General features: G+C 52.1%; 2 protein-coding genes and 1 non-coding gene across 5 annotated transcripts in view; 2 read left to right on the top strand and 1 right to left on the bottom strand.

Moving 5' to 3' along the window:
- Positions 1-13,527, bottom strand: part of Fut2 (fucosyltransferase 2) — a 32,399-nt gene extending 18,872 nt beyond the window's left edge. Inside the window, exons 1-2 of one of the 3 annotated variants that reach the window (XM_047529807.1) lie at positions 13,186-13,527; positions 6,108-6,182 (exon numbers count right to left, since the gene is read on the bottom strand). The gene's annotated coding sequence lies outside the window, so the exon portion shown is untranslated. Of the gene's footprint in view, positions 1-6,107; positions 6,183-10,220; positions 10,241-13,185 lie in introns of those variants that run through there. The other 2 variants (XM_047529808.1, XM_047529810.1) reach the window with 2 other exon arrangements.
- LOC124967686 (small nucleolar RNA SNORD31) lies at positions 5,257-5,324 on the top strand. Its single transcript, XR_007105603.1, has one exon. It is a non-coding gene; the product is annotated as a small nucleolar RNA SNORD31 (small nucleolar RNA).
- On the top strand, positions 8,914-14,755 carry Ca11 (carbonic anhydrase 11). Its single transcript, XM_047529812.1, has 9 exons — positions 8,914-9,889; positions 9,976-10,050; positions 10,799-10,941; positions 12,588-12,773; positions 12,964-13,059; positions 13,203-13,275; positions 13,370-13,524; positions 13,745-13,910; positions 14,627-14,755. The coding sequence occupies exons 1-9, from the start codon at positions 9,823-9,825 to the stop codon at positions 14,650-14,652; spliced, it is 987 nt and encodes a 328-aa protein (XP_047385768.1). The 5' UTR covers positions 8,914-9,822; the 3' UTR covers positions 14,653-14,755.
- The last annotated feature ends 437 nt before the right edge of the window (positions 14,756-15,192 follow it).

Below are 15,192 nucleotides of genomic sequence, written 5' to 3'. Positions count from 1 at the left end.
AGCCAATTGGGAGCCGCAGAGTAGTTATGACGTCACTTGGTGCTAAGCAGAATTCTATTCCTGCCCAACCGTCAGGCACCTACAGGCCACAGGGGTGGGGCCAAAAACGCAGGGAGCAGTTAGTACTGTGGGATGGAAGGTTGTCATGGCCTAGCACCTTCCTCGCCACTCAGACCTCTGACCCTGCCCTCACAAGCAACCATGTCCTCGAGTTTGAGTGACCTTTTCTGCAGAGTCATTGAGGGGGTACTTTGAGGGAGTCTTAGAGAAAGGGATTTGATTTTGAGCCCCATTTGAACCTAAGAATAACCTTTTCCTTCCATGAGACAAAAGTGAGGCTCTCGGCAAATTGGGAGGACAGGTCATGATACCACAGGGTGCTAGGCTGCAAGAAAGGTGTCCTGCAGTGAACCTGGGTTTGCTCCTGATAATGCTAAAAGAGACAGGAAATAGCCTCCAGGGGGTGACCATCTGCTCTCCAAGCCACCAATAAAACCCTCTTTTTGGGAGAACCCCTCCTTCGACTTCCGGTTGGATCCAGGATGGGGGTATCTCTGAAGCTGAAGTCTTTAGGAGATTTTCTAAGAAAAATTCCCTATTCCAGAAAAACTGTATAAATCCTTTCTCTTTGCTCTTTTCATTCTCTCTTGAAGCCAATTCAGTTGGGAATTCACCCACCACTCCATGTTCATGTCCAAATCCACCAGCAAGTCCTGTCCACTCCTGAAAGTTCATGTTCAAAATTCAACTATTTTTACCACCTTTGTTCAAGCTGCCACCACCACTGTTCTCTCACAGCTCCCCCTTAGAGTCTTCTTCATACAGAAGCGGGATGACCACTTTCAGATGCGAATCCAGAAGAATCTCTCCCCATAAAGGTCAGATCATGTCACTCCTAGTCAGATCAAAACACTTGGTGGCTTACCATCTCACTCAGAATCAGATCCAAAGTCCTTGCCTGCCTCGTGAGGCCCTACCTGATCTACCCCTGCCGTGTCACTGACTTCGCCTCCTGCAACTCTTCCTCATTCATGCCACTGCAGTCACACTGTCCTCCTTCCTGTTCCTTTAGAAGCCAAACACATTCTGCCCCGGGGCCTTTACACTTACTTTTCTCTCCTGAGACACACTTCCTCAACAACATCAAGCTACTTTCCACACTTCATGAAGTCTTCCATTAGGTTATCTGAAAAACTGAAAAACTTCACATAACGAAAGTTTATTTCTTGCTCATGTACATGTCCAATGCAGGCTGGCAAGGGGCGGTTTTTCAGTCACTCAGGACCCAGATGAGAGTCGTCCACCATCTTGTGCCATCAGTTGCATCCCTTGCTGCCCTCCATCGCTGTGGCAACCAGAGGAAGCCCTGAATGGCCCCAGAGGAGCAGCGGATGCTTTGGCCCAGGAACATTTCCCACTCTTCCACTCAGCTCAGCCATCAGGATTACTCACGTGGCTCCCTCAGTTGTGGGAAGATGGGGAAATGGCATTTTCTCCTGTGCCCAGTAAGGGAGAAATGGTGGCCTTAGTTCTCATTGCTGCCATACCAACTATCATAAATTCAACAGCAGAAACAACATAAATTTCTCATCTAACAGTTCTACAAATCCCATGTCCCCTGCAGGTTTCACTGGGCTGAAATCAAGGTGTTGTCAAGGCTGCATTCCGTGCTCAACAATTATATGAAAAAATGTTCAGCATCTCTAGCAATTAGAGAAATGCAAATTAAAACTACACTGAGATTTCATCTCCCTCCAGTCATAATGGCAATTATCAAGAATACAAGTAACAATAAATATTGGCAAGGATGTGGGGCAAAAGGCACCCTCATACGTTGCTGGTGAGACTGCAAATTAGTGCAGCTGCTCTGGAAAGCAGTGTGGAGATTCCTCAGAAAACCTGAGATAGAACCACCATATGACTTAGTTATCCCACTCCTCGGTACATACCCAAAGGACTTCAAATCAGCATACTATAGTAATGTGGCCACATCAATAGTCATAGCGGCTCAATTCACGATAGCTCAGCTATGGAACCAACCTAGGTGCCCTTCAATAGACGAATGAATAAAGAAAATGTGGTACATACACACAGTGGAATATTACTGAGCCATAAAGAGGGTTGAAATTATGGCACTTGCCAGTAAATGGATGGAACTGGAGGCCTTGTGCTAAGTGAAGTAAGCCAGTCCCAAAGAACCAAAGATCAAATGTTCTCTCTGATAAGCGGATGCTGACTCCCAGTAGGAGGGAGGAGTGAAGGTTCACCAGATTGGACAGAGAGGAGTGGGGGGAAGGATTTGGGGCTGGGAATGGGAAAGAGTAGAATGAATCGGACATCACTTTCCTATGTTCATATATGAATACACGACCTGTGTAACTCCACATCATGTACAACCACAAGAATGGGCAGTCATTTTCCATGTGTGTAGAATATGTCAAAATACATTCTACTGTCATACATAACTAAAAGAACAAATTAAAATGCTCAAAAAAAAAAAAAAAAAAAAAAAAAAAGACTCCATTCTGGATCTTCTGGGAGATCTGTCGTCCTTCCGCTCCCAGCTTCTAGAGCCACCCACAGTCTTTGGCTGGTGGCCCCTTCCTCCATCTTCAAAGCCAGCGTGAAGGGTCAAGTCCCTTTCACACTTCAAATTTCTCCTGCCTCTTCTTCCCTTCTCATGTCTCTTTTTGACCACAAGTAGGAAAGATTCTCTGCTTTTAAGGACACAAGTAGTTAGAAAAGACCCATCCAGATGGAATATGGAGTATGGAATCATCTCTCCCCATCTCATCTATCTTAACCTTAATCACATCTGCAAAGTACCTTCTGCCATGTCAGGGGAAATATATCTGTTTACTCTTTTTGTTGTTGCTGCTGTTCCACTGTAACATGAGTGCCATGGGAACAGGGATTCTAATTTGGTCATGATGCATCCCCTGCACCTAGAAATTTACCTAACTCATAATAGATGCTCAATAAATATTTGTTGAATGGATAAATCAATGAATGGTCCAATCTGTAACCCAACCAAATCTGAAGTGGTACCTCATATTATCTGTATCATTAGGGTTCTTAATACTCCCTAAATAACAGTGATTCAAATAAAATGTTTATTTCTCTCTCTTTAGTACTGGGTGTTGAACCAGGGCTTCCCACATGCAAAGTAAGTGCTCTACCACTGAAAGATCCCCAGCCCTGTTCCCCTCTGGAATAATTGAAATCAGGAACCAGGACTCTTCCAGTTTCCTCTTCATCATCCTTAGAACAGTCCTTGGCCTCATGGTCCAGATGGCAACTAGTGCTCCAGTTATTGTGCATGTATCCATGCGGCAGGATGAAGGAAGGGCGAGAATGTAGCCTTTAATGCTGGAATCAGCTGTATTGGGTGTTTTGCTATCAAGCAAAAAGATATTTAGAATAATTCACTGTCCCTCCACTAATACCAGACCTTCGACCAACCAGAACCCAGCGTGTGCTGTGACATGAGATGCGGGGCAGACCAGCCTTGTGGCATTCTTGGAGAAGTGGCTAAGATTGGAGGGAGGTCATGTCTGGCAGTGGCTTTCCACTCCAGGTCCTGCCACCCTGATCTCAGATCTGTGTCTGCTTTGTTTGCTGCTATAACTCAGCCTCAGAGACATAATAGGTACATAATATTTGTGGAATAATTAGGACCTGTTATTACCTTCAAGATACAAACGAAGAAACAGAGGCTACCGGGGGCTCCAACTTGAGGCCTGTGGGCGGGGGGACTCAGACCCAGGTGGGCTTGGGTCTAGCTAGAACCCTAACCACCTCTTCGATGAAAAAACTCAAGCTCAGACAGGTGAGGAGATTTAGCCATCAAGAGCTGCACTGACGCAGTAGCCTGCGGCCACACCAGGCTACGGAGTGTAAATTAATCAAAGTGGATTAAAATGACAAATTCAGTTCCTCGGTCGCATTGGTCACATTTCAAGTGGCCGCATACTGCCCACCCAGGTGCAGAGTTTCCACCATCACAGGAAGTCCTGCAGGACAACACAAAGCTTGGCTTTGGAACCAGACGGCCCCGGGGAGTGCTCCTCCCAGTCCCTCAGTGTTCCCCTCTGTAAAATGGGGAGGATCGTAACAGGGTGCAGTTAGAGGAAGAAATGAGTTCATCCACAGAATGGGTTTAGGACAGCATTGAGCACAGAGTCAGAGCCGTAGGAACAAGACTTTGTTGCTTCCATTTAAACACACGGAGGCCCACCTTCCCCAGGAGTGGAGAGGGTCCCCAGATGGAGGGGATTCTGCTGGGCTCCCAGAGGCCCTGGGAGTTGAGGTTGGGGAGAGAGGGCTGAGGAGGTCCAGAGGGGCTGTGGGAACCAGCAGGCCTGGAGAGTCCTGGCCCTGCCACCTCCCACCCCAGCCCAGGAGGTAGCAGATGAAAGCGTGGAGCAGGCAGGGCCCCATATGTTCCTGTGACCCAAACTTTGTTCCCAGTGCCTGAGACGAATAGGCGTGAAATGCGCATCTGGGACCACCTCCGGCTGCCCTTCCCTCCCTCTGGGCATGGAGCCCGACTGTCTGTGAGCTGTAATGGAGGTAACACAGGTGGCTTCCAGAGCTCAGAGGAGGCCCCTGGCCATCTCATGGCATTGCCAGATGGTCTCCTGGGGAGGGACTCCTGAAGTGCGTATGTTTGAGTAGGAATTTGCTCTGCAGAGAAGCAGGATAGAGACCCAGAAAGAGGACACTGTCTGTGGAAAGGTCCAGAGGCCAGTGGGCCTGACATGGTAAAGAGAGATGGGACTGAGGTGTGCCAGTGGCCAGGACATGCCAGTCTCTAAGGCCAAGAGGAGAGCCTGGGCTTTTTTTCCTGGAGGTACTGGGGAGCCATGGGAGGTTGTGAGCAGGGAGAGGCAGGGGCAGCCCCATGCCAGAGACAGACAGTGTTCCAACAGGCTGACATGAACAATCCTCCTGGACAAGAAGCCTCCATCCACTGAGGAAGCCCAGAGAAGGCCCTGAACCCAGTCTGGAGGTCAGATGACCTCTCCCAGAGGTGGATTTTGAAGGACAAAGGAAGGATTTGATCAAGACAGGAAAGATTGAGGGGTGGGTGATGGAGAGCTGCTGTCAACTTGGGGTGTAAAAGGCCCTCTGGGATGTGTGGGAATGGGCTGGAGGGGGAGAGGCTTAGAGGGAGCCTGGGGTGGGGGTGGGGGGATCCAGGTGGGAGACAGTGAGTTCCCAGCCCTGGCTGGGATTATGGGGACAGGAAGGATCAACACCAGTGATGAACTGAGTACTGCCCCAATCTGATCATGTGACAGAAAGATATTCTCAGAGTTGTGAAGAAAAGAGAGAGAGAGAGAGAGAGAGGAAGTTAATTGTCACCTACACCAGGAAGCCTTCCTCTTAACCCCCATGCAGAAAAGTCCTCTCTTTGCCATGCTATGAATGCCACCATCCCTCTCTGTATTTGACTTGGTCCTCTCACTTTATTCATTAGTTCAGCACAGTTGTCCCCCACCCCCCACGGCCACTCCCAGGGCTGGGATGAACCCAGGGCCTGGCACATGGTGAACACAGGCTGAACTGCATCCCCAGCTCCCTCAAACGTCCTCTTGAAGTCTCCTGGGAAACACTGGCACTGAGACTAGCCAGGGTACAGGTAAGCAGAGCCCTGGGGACATTGTATGTGGTGTGATGCGTGATCCCAGAGGCACCACGGGAGCCTGCAGAAGCGGCACCTGGGAGGTCAGGGGCGACTTCTTGGAGGACAGGAGGCCCTCCCTGAGCATTAGAGAAAATCCAGGTGTCTCCCAGCAGCCGGAAGTGCAAAACCTCTGGGGAGAGACATCAAGAACACGGTTTCATTCCATTATGCCTGATTTCCTCCTGAGGCCCTGTGCAGTCATGCTGAGGACGCAGAGGTGGGTCAGGCCTCAGTTCTCAAGGAAGGAGGCACAGGGACACAGGCCCTGCCTAGTGACATCTATGCTTTAATGGAGGTAGCACAAGACATTGTGAACTTCCTGAGGGGTCAGGGAGGGCTTCCTGGAGGAGGAGAGCAGAGAATTTTAGGGAGAGCCTGCTTTCCCATAGCATCTGTCTGTCTGTCCCTCCCTGTGTACCTCTACTTCCTGTTCTGTCTCCGCCTCTGACTCGTTCCATTCTTATTGTTTCTCCCCATCCCCAGGGTTTGGTTGCTGTGAAAAAAAAAAAAAAAATCACTAAATCACCAGGCGCAGTGGCGCATGCCTGTGATTCCAGCAACTCGGGAGGCTGAGGCAGGAGGATCACAGGTTCAAAGCCAGTCTCGGCAACTTAGTGAAACCCTAAGCAACTTATCAAGATCGTGTCTCAAAATATAAAAAGGATTGGGGATGTGGCTCAGTGGTTAAGGGCCTCTGGTTTCAATTCCTGGTACCAAAAAATAAATAAATAAATAAATAAAAATCACTAAATCACTGTGCAGCTTAAAACAATGGAAACTTACTGTCTCACAGTTCTGGAGGTTAAAAGTCCAAGGTCAAGAGGGCCATGCTCCCTCCAAAGGCTTTGGGAGAGGATCATTCCTTGCCTCTTCCAGCTTCCAGTGGCTCCCAATGTTCCCTGGCTGGTGGCCATAGTGCTCCAAACCCCACCTCTCCTCACCAGCCTCCTCTGTTTTGAATCTCCCCGTCTTTCCCTGTAAGAGCACTTGTCATTGGATTTAGGGTCCATCCGGTAATACAGGGTAATCGCATCTCAAGATCTCTTTGACAAAAATGGTCCCATTCCCAGGTCCAGGGTGGGGGTATCTTGTTTGGGCAGGGAAGTGGGGCACCAATTCAACCTGCTGCATCTTGGGTGAGTCATTTCTCTCTCAGAACCTCAGTTTTCTATCTCTACAGAGGGGCCAGGGCTCACTAGGAGCAGCTTCAGGATGGAAGGAAGCCTATGGCATGTGAGGGCTGCCCCAGAACAGAGGAAACTCAATCTGGGGGCGACCAGCTTTTTACTGGTAATTTTTCCATCACAGCTGGGTCTTATCTAATTTTATTCTTTTATTTTTGCAGTACTGGGGACTGAACCCAGAAGTACTGTCCCACTGAGCTACCTCCCCAGCCCTTCTTAAAATTTTTACTTTGAGACAGGGTCTCGCTAAGTTGGCAGGACTGGCCTCAAATTTGCCACCCTCCTGCCTTAGCCTCCTGAGTCATGACTACAGGCACGCATCACCATGCCCAGCACAGCTGGGTCTTTCTTCAGGTCTTTTCCTGTCGGTTCCCCATTTCCATCATGTACTCTCCATTTCTTTTTGCTTAGTTCCCCCACATCCTGTGCGCCATTTATTAACTTCGTAACCCTATACGCCCTGACTCTTGGTTTGCTCTGTAAAAGGGGACGGTAACCCCCAGGGGCAGCTTCGAGGGTTACATGGGTGAGTGCATACGAAGTACTGGGCTGGGGTGTACTGGGTGCTTTCCTGTGGTGGATTCTACCATAATTACTACTGAATATTTCCAGGGTCTCCTCTTTCCCTGTCTCTGGCTTCCTCTGTCTCTCCATTTTCCCGAGTGTCTCACAAGTCCTAAGGGGCGTCTTTTCTTTCACTCTGTTTACTGGTCTCTCCACCTGGGGTTGATTCTAAAATAAGTCCACACATTCTTTTTTTTGTACCAGGGATTGAACCCAGGGACGCTTAAGCACTAAGCTGCATCCCCAGCCCTTTTTCATTTTGAGACAGAGTCTTGCTAAGTTGCTTTAAGGCCTCGCTAAATTGCTGAAATTGGCTTTGAACTTGCCATCCTCCTGCATCAGCCTCCCAGGCAGCTGGGATTACAGACATGGTGCCTGGCTCCGCACATCCTCATGATCCTCCCTTCACAGGGGGTGGTGGGGGAGCCTCATTTCCTCCCCCTGCAGCATGGCTAGACTAAGTGACTCATTTCCCATGAATTGAACAAAAGGAGTGTGACTTCAGGAGACCAGGTCATAAAGGCCTCAGCTGACTGCAGTCCCTGCCAACAGCTGACCTGCACCCTCCTAAGAGAGCTAGAGCCCCTGGGTAGCCATTCCCCAATGACAATAAACACCTGTCATTTTAAGTCACTACATGTTTGGGTCATTTGTTATGCAGCAATGGATAACTAATACATATTTTCTTTCTTGGGCGCTTTCCCTGTGTCAATCTCCATTTATGATTTCTCTGACTCATTCCATCTTTAGGTATTTGAATTCCAGTTTCCAATTTGCTGAGTCGAGTGCCTCTTTAAATTGGTTGTTCTGTCTCTGGGCCTCTCCTCTCTATCTGGGTCTCTAGTTCTGTCCTTGTGTCGCTCTGTCCCTCTCTTTTCCTGCATGAGCAGCTCTATTTATAGCTAGGTCTCTGGGCGTCTGACTCCAGGTTTCCTACCCTGTGTGTCTCTCTCTCCTCGCCTGGATTGCTGCATCTCTGTCTCTCTTTAATGTTTAGTACCCCCCTCTGCTTCTATCCTGAAATATCTGTCTGAGTCCCTTCATCTTTCTCTGCCTCTGTGCCTGTCCCTCTCCCTCCCTTCTGCCAGGTTTCTCTAACCAGATGTGTGTGCATCTCTCTCCCTTTATCTCTGGATCTCTTTACTTCTATCTCTGTTTCTTCATCTCATGCCTGTCTCTCTATCTCTACCTGCATCTGTCTCTGTCATTGTCCTCTGTGCGCGCGCGCCTGTCTTTCTCTCCTTCTCTCTTTCTCCCCTCCCTCCTGCCTGGCATCTTGTTCTCCATCTCGAACCAGCTTCTCCCTCTGCCACGTCTCTTTCTCCGGAGGCTGCCTTCCCTGCCCCAGCCTCCGCACTGACCGCTCCTCACCTCCAGCTCTCGCCTCTGCCCTCCTGGCTCCACCTCCCCCGCCTCAGTCCCTCGCCAGGTCTCTGCCTCCCTCTCCCGGTCAGAGGCCCTCACCGCACCCAGTATCCCAGGGGATCCCCGGCGGTTAAGGCAGCCCCTGGCGTAGGACCGTGGCCGGGCGGGGGGCGTGGGCGCCCGGCGGCTCTGGCCTGGGTCCCTGCGATCCGGGGGCCCGGCTCCTCCACCGCCCGCGGCTCAGCGCGGAGACTCCCGGACTCTCCCGGCTCCACCTTAAGCGCCCCCCTCCCTTTCTGCAGAGGACCCAACGGCCAGCTCCCGGCCCCAGGTGTCCCGGCCACCCCGCCCCCGGGGCCCGCGCGGCTGGGAGCTGGCACCAGCCCCAGCGACCCCCATCCTCCCCCCTGCGCACCCCCCAGCCCGGTGCTGTGAGATCGCCCCTCCCCAAGAAAAAAATTAAATAACACTCGGAGAGAGAAGGGAGGGCGGAGGAGGAGGGAGGAAGCGCCGGGAGAAGAGAGACTAGGAACAGAGAGAAGAGGCAGGAGAGGAGGAGGCGGGGAGGGAGCGCGAAGCTGGAGACCGACCGAGAGGGGAGCGGGAGGAGGTGAGGAAGGCGAGAAGCGGGAGGCGAGAGGCAGCAGCGGAGAGGGAGAGGGAGGAGGCGAGGAGCTGGATGCAGGCGAGGAGTTAGGTGGCTTGGGGGAGCTGATGAAAGAAACGGAGAGGGGGTGTGGATTCGAAACCAAGAGGGAGCCCTGGGGCCAGCAGAGGCAGACCGGAGGATCAGGAGGTGGAGGGAGAGTGGAGGGCTGGGGCAGGAGAGGGCGGAGAGAGGAGCGCAGGGAAGGGAGAGGAGCGGGCCAGGGGTCCAAGTCCCTGGCTTTTGGGGAGCGAGGCTCCCAGTGGGGAGGGGAGGAAGACTGAAGTCCTGGAGGAACAAAATCTCCGAGAGGGGAGGGAGGAGCTGAGAGGGGCAGGGCCGCGGGAAGGGGTCGCTCCGAGGCCTCCGGGGGGATGGGGGGTGCAGCGCGACTGAGCGCCCCGCGAGCGCTGGTACTCTGGGCTGCACTGGGGGCGGCAGGTAAGACCGGGGGTCCGGGCAGGAGCCCCTGGGGGAGGGCGGGGGTGGGGTACCAAGGAGAGGGATCCAGGCTACTCTCTTCCCAGCTCACATCGGACCAGCGCCTGACCCCGAGGACTGGTGGAGCTACAAGGATAATCTCCAGGGAAACTTCGTGCCAGGTGCAGCTGGGGCGGGGGGACCCAGGAGTCTGCCCCCTGCCCCCAGGCCCCTCTTTCTTCAGACTGGGAGTCAGAGTCCCCAGCCCTCTCCTCCCTCCAGAACCAGGAATCCCTGCCCCCTCCTCCCTCCCTCAGGAGAGAGGCCCAGCCTCTGAACCCCAGCGGCTCACCATGGGACATTATACATGCGCATTTCAAGTAGTGAGTGGGAGTGAGTGGAAGCAAAGAAAGTGTGGGGGTGGAGAGTACGTGAGTGCTTGCTGGGAGAGGCAGGTCCTGGCTCCTGCTGAGAAGCAGAGGCTAGGTGGCCCGCTTCCCCGCCTTGTCCAGTCCTCTTGCGACTCCTCTCCCCAATACATTCACTGTCCAGCTGTGGGACAAGGGAGACTGAGAGAACTACAACTCCCATGGGGCTCTGAGGCAGGCAGGCAGTGGATGAGTGGGTTGCAGCCTCGGGGCCGGCTGGGAATTGTAGTTCTTTCCCCAATGACTTTATTAAGATGGGTTGGATCAAGGAGAGACTTGGAGGTGTTGGGGGAGGAGGATAGGAAACTATCCCAATATTCTTCTAGGACACAGGATTCTGTATTCCAGCACCCTTCTCCCTCACACTTAGGAGTGCAGCGCCCAGCCCCTGCTCCCTCAGATCCAGGCCCACTCACTGATCCCGGCCCACTCACAGATCCCAGCATGAGTCCCAGCCTCTATTTCTGACTCCTTTTCCTCCTGCTCCTACTTTTGCCCCCAGGGCCTCCCTTCTGGGGCCTTGTGAACGCAGCCTGGAGTCTGTGTGCTGTGGGGAAGCGGCAGAGCCCCGTGGATGTGGAGTTGAAGAGGGTCCTTTATGACCCCTTTCTGCCCCCACTAAGGCTCAGCACTGGGGGAGAGAAGGTAAGGGGCCTGGAGGGAGGAATTATGGAATTCACTGGGGGTGGATATAAGTGGGGGTCAGGGAAGGAGCTGCTGAGGGGGGCTGTCAGTATCAGGGAAGGAGGGGGACTCACTGACTGGAGAGAAGGCCCTTTGCACTCTAAAGCAGGTTACAGTTCTTCCCTTCCCAAACATGGCTCCCTAATCTTTCCATCATGGCAAAAGCAATGAAAAACAGAAAGTTTCCTGTATCAAGCAGTTTTAAAAGCTTGACAAACCTCTAATCCCATGGAATAAGTGCCTTTATTATCATTATTTTATGGATGTACAGACTGAGGCACAGAATGGTTAATTTACTTTCCCCGGGTCACACAGCCAGAGTGCCAGCACTGGTATTCAACTCAGGCAGTGTGGTTCCAGCATGGACTCCAGTTTGCACTACCATTTCTTTTAAGTGCCACAATCATGTTTTACTTAGCTGTGGCAGTCAAAAGACTCGGAGTCGGGCTGGGGATATAGCTCAGTTGGTAGAGTGCTTGCCTTACAAGCATAAGGCCCTGGGTTCAATCCCCAGCACCACACACACACACACACACACACACACACACACACACACACACAAAGACTCCCCATGCCGTCCCCTCCCTTATTTTCATTTCCAATCTACATCATCTCCCACCTGGATGGTGCTATCACCTCTTCACTGGCCCACCTCTCTGATTCCTGCAATCCATTCTCCACTCCACAACTAGAGACATTCAGAACACCAGCAGCTCACACCACTCTTCTGCTCAAATGCCCATTAGGATAAGTGATAACAGCAAATACTTATATAGCACTTACTATGTTTGGCATTCTGCCAAATATATTGTTTATTTAAATTAAAAAAAAAAAAAATTCCCCATCATTGCTCACAAGGCCCATGTGCTGGAGATCTGGCCCCGGTTACCACTCTCCTCTATTCACTGTGCTCCATTAAAACAGGCCACCTCAGGGCCTTTGCATGCTGTTTCCTCTTCCGGACTGCCCTTCTTTCTGCTTTTTCACAACTACCCCCTGCTTAGGCTTTAGTTTTCTAGTCACATGCCATCTCCTGACTCCTCTCCCATTCTAAGCTGGGTTCTCCACTATACTTTCTTGAGCTCCCAGTTCCTCCAGCATGAGCATGGGATGCAATTAAATAGTAATTAATTAATTACTTATGTGATTCACTATTTGTTGTCTCTCCTATCTAGTTGCTCATTGCTTTATTCTTCACATCTATGGCACACAGTAGCAGCTCAATAAATACTTGTTAGTTAAATGAATTCACCAATAACGAGCACCTACCTTGGGCCAACGTGGAGCCTGGAAATGGATTGGTACTCACAGTACATTGAATAATTAAATGGTTGATGGAGCCGAGCGCGGTGGTGAATGCCTGTAATCAGGCTGGAGAGACTGACAGGAGGATCAGGAGTTTAAAGCCAGACTCAGCAACTTAGCAAGGTCTTAGGCAACTCAGTGAGACCCTGTCTCTAAATAAAATATAAAAAAGGGCTGGGGATGTGGCTCAGGGGTTAAGTGCTTCTGTTCAATCATAGGTACAAAAAAAAAAAAATGGTTGTTGGATTCAGTGAATATAGGTGTGCTAAATGTCCCTCTGACAGCTTATTCCTCTCCCATAGCTCCGGGGAACCCTGTACAACACTGGCCGCCATGTCTCCTTCCTGCCTGCGCCCCGGCCTGTAGTCAATGTGTCTGGGGGTCCCCTCCTTTACAGTCACCGACTCAGTGAACTGCGACTGCTGTTTGGAGCTCGAGATGGAGCAGGTTCTGAACACCAGATCAACCATCAGGGCTTCTCTGCTGAGGTGGTGGCCACTGACCTGATCTCTTACCTGTGACCCATCCTCCCAATCAACCCAGTTCTTCTCCCCTCTCCCATCCTCTTCCACAAAAATGCCCCCTTCCTAAGCCCTACCCCAAAAGTCAGAGATCTGGAGTCATTCTTTTCTCCCTTTCTGCTGGGGGACCCCCACTCTCTGTATCCCTCCTGCCCAGGTGCAGCTCATTCACTTCAATCAGGAACTCTATGGGAATCTCAGTGCAGCCTCCAAGGGCCCCAATGGCCTGGCCATTCTCAGTCTCTTTGTCAATGTGAGTGGAGGCAAGATGGGCACCTGGAATCGGGGAAAGAGGGAGCTGGAGGACCAGACTCCTGTGACCTGTGGGTGGGGGATTTGGGGAGTTGGGTGCTTGGGCTTCTGGACTCTGCCTCCTCACCTCCTACCCCGACACAGGTGGCAGGGAGCTCAAATCCATTCCTCAGTCGCCTCCTCAACCGGGACACCATCACCCGCATCTCCTACAAGAGTAAGACCCTGGTTTTTTTGGGATCACACATGTGAGATGGGGGGTGCAGTTCAAGAGGGGCACCCCTCTTCACTCTGGCCTGATATTCCCACAGATGATGCCTACTTTCTTCAAGACCTGAGCCTGGAGCTCCTGTTCCCGGAGTCCTTTGGCTTCATCACCTACCAGGGCTCTCTCAGCACCCCACCCTGCTCTGAGACTGTCACCTGGATCCTCATTGACCGGGCCCTCAATATCACCTCCCTACAGGTGACCCCTCTGTCCCCACCCTCCCCCGCCCCCCCCAGGTCTGGGTACTCCATTCACTGTCCAGGTATCCCTCAACCTCTCTCACCTTCCTTTTCCTCCTTGACTGATAACTCAAGAAAGTAAGAGGGTCAGCTCACGCTTGTGGGTGGGATCTGGCTGAGCACAGGCCCTGCCCACCTGCTCCCTTCACTCCAGCTTTCCCACCCTCCTTCCTTGGCAGATGCACTCCCTGAGACTCCTGAGCCAGAACCCTCCGTCCCAGATCTTCCAGAGCCTCAGCGGGAACGGCAGGCCCCTGCAGCCCTTGGCCCACAGGGCCTTGAGGGGCAACAGGGACCCCCGGCACCCTGAGAGGCGCTGCCGAGGCCCCAACTACCGCCTGCATGGTATGGTTGAGATTAAGCCCCCTTCAAGTCCTGGTCCAAACCTCTATGTGTCTCCCCATAGCCACCCCCATTTGCTGCTTCTGTGTGTCTAACCTGAGCTCTCCTTTCTCTTCCCCCACTACGTGTCAACGTGGTACAGTCCATCTCCCTGCCATAGACCATTGCTGGTCCATGATCTGTCTTTCCTCTTCATCACTTTGCAACTTGGTATACAACCCGACCCCTCTGGTTTCCTTGTAGTAGAAGTACCTACTGGTCCGTGCCTCCTATTACTGTGATTTTCCAAAACGTTGCGGTCCAGATTCCCTTCCTGTTTCTGTGTGGAACCACCCTAAGCTGTTCCAAGCCTGACAGCACCCCCTTACTGAGAATCAACGTGGTACGATCCCTTTCCTCCCCGCTCACTGCATCGCTGTGGTTCAGCCCAGTGATCTAGTGGCCACTTCTTTGGATTCTAAACGTGGTACAATACAGACCACCAGTCTTCCTTCACGTAGTTCAGCCTAATCCCGATCTGGATTCCACCTTCCTGACGCCTCTCTATGGTTTGGTCCAGGATCTGGCCATTTTCCCCAGCTTCTCAACCTGGTACATTCCGGTTCCCCCTTCGCAGCCTCCCTGTGGTAGAGCCCTGCGCAGCCCAGCTTACGCCCCCTCTACGCCCCCTGCACCGCCCATCCTAAACCATCGTCCCCAACCGGTGTCCTCTTTTGCAGTGGATGGTGCCCCCCATGGTCGCTGAGACTCCCCATCGAAGACTGCGTCCGGCCGTTCCAAACCTCCCTAAGAGGGGAGGCGAGTTACCCCAAAACAATTCTATTAAAGGGACAGAATACTTCCTGTTTCTCGGTGGTCTCATTGTAAGGCGCGGTGGGGGAAATAATGGGTATTAAAGAACTACAGTCTTCGTCACAAAACCAATCTGCCTCTTCCTAAGCCTCCGTTACTTCTTGTCTTGACTTTATGCTTCTCAAAACAATTATTTGGACTAACGGCTCCTTTAAGAGGCGCCTCTCCTCCCCCACCCCCATCAGGCAGCACGCGCAGAGCCATGTGCTTCCCCCTTCTGCCTGCCTCATTGGCTCGAACTGGGTCACGGTCCCGCCCCTAGCGCCGCCTCTCATTGGGCAAATGTAGGTCAGTGTCCCGCCTTCTTCCGAAAGGCAAGGCAACTTCACGAGCTCAGCCCCTCACGCGCCCTCCTGGGCTTTGGAGGATCCACGGGCTCCATTGGCTGGGCGCCTCAAGGGATCGAGATACGATTGGTCGGCGCTTACAGCCG

This window comes from Sciurus carolinensis, chromosome 16 (genome assembly GCF_902686445.1).
Source record: "Sciurus carolinensis chromosome 16, mSciCar1.2, whole genome shotgun sequence".
Lineage (NCBI taxonomy): Eukaryota > Metazoa > Chordata > Mammalia > Rodentia > Sciuridae > Sciurus > Sciurus carolinensis.
The sequence above is the reverse complement of the archived record's forward strand: the minus strand, read 5'-3'. Positions and strand labels throughout refer to the sequence as shown.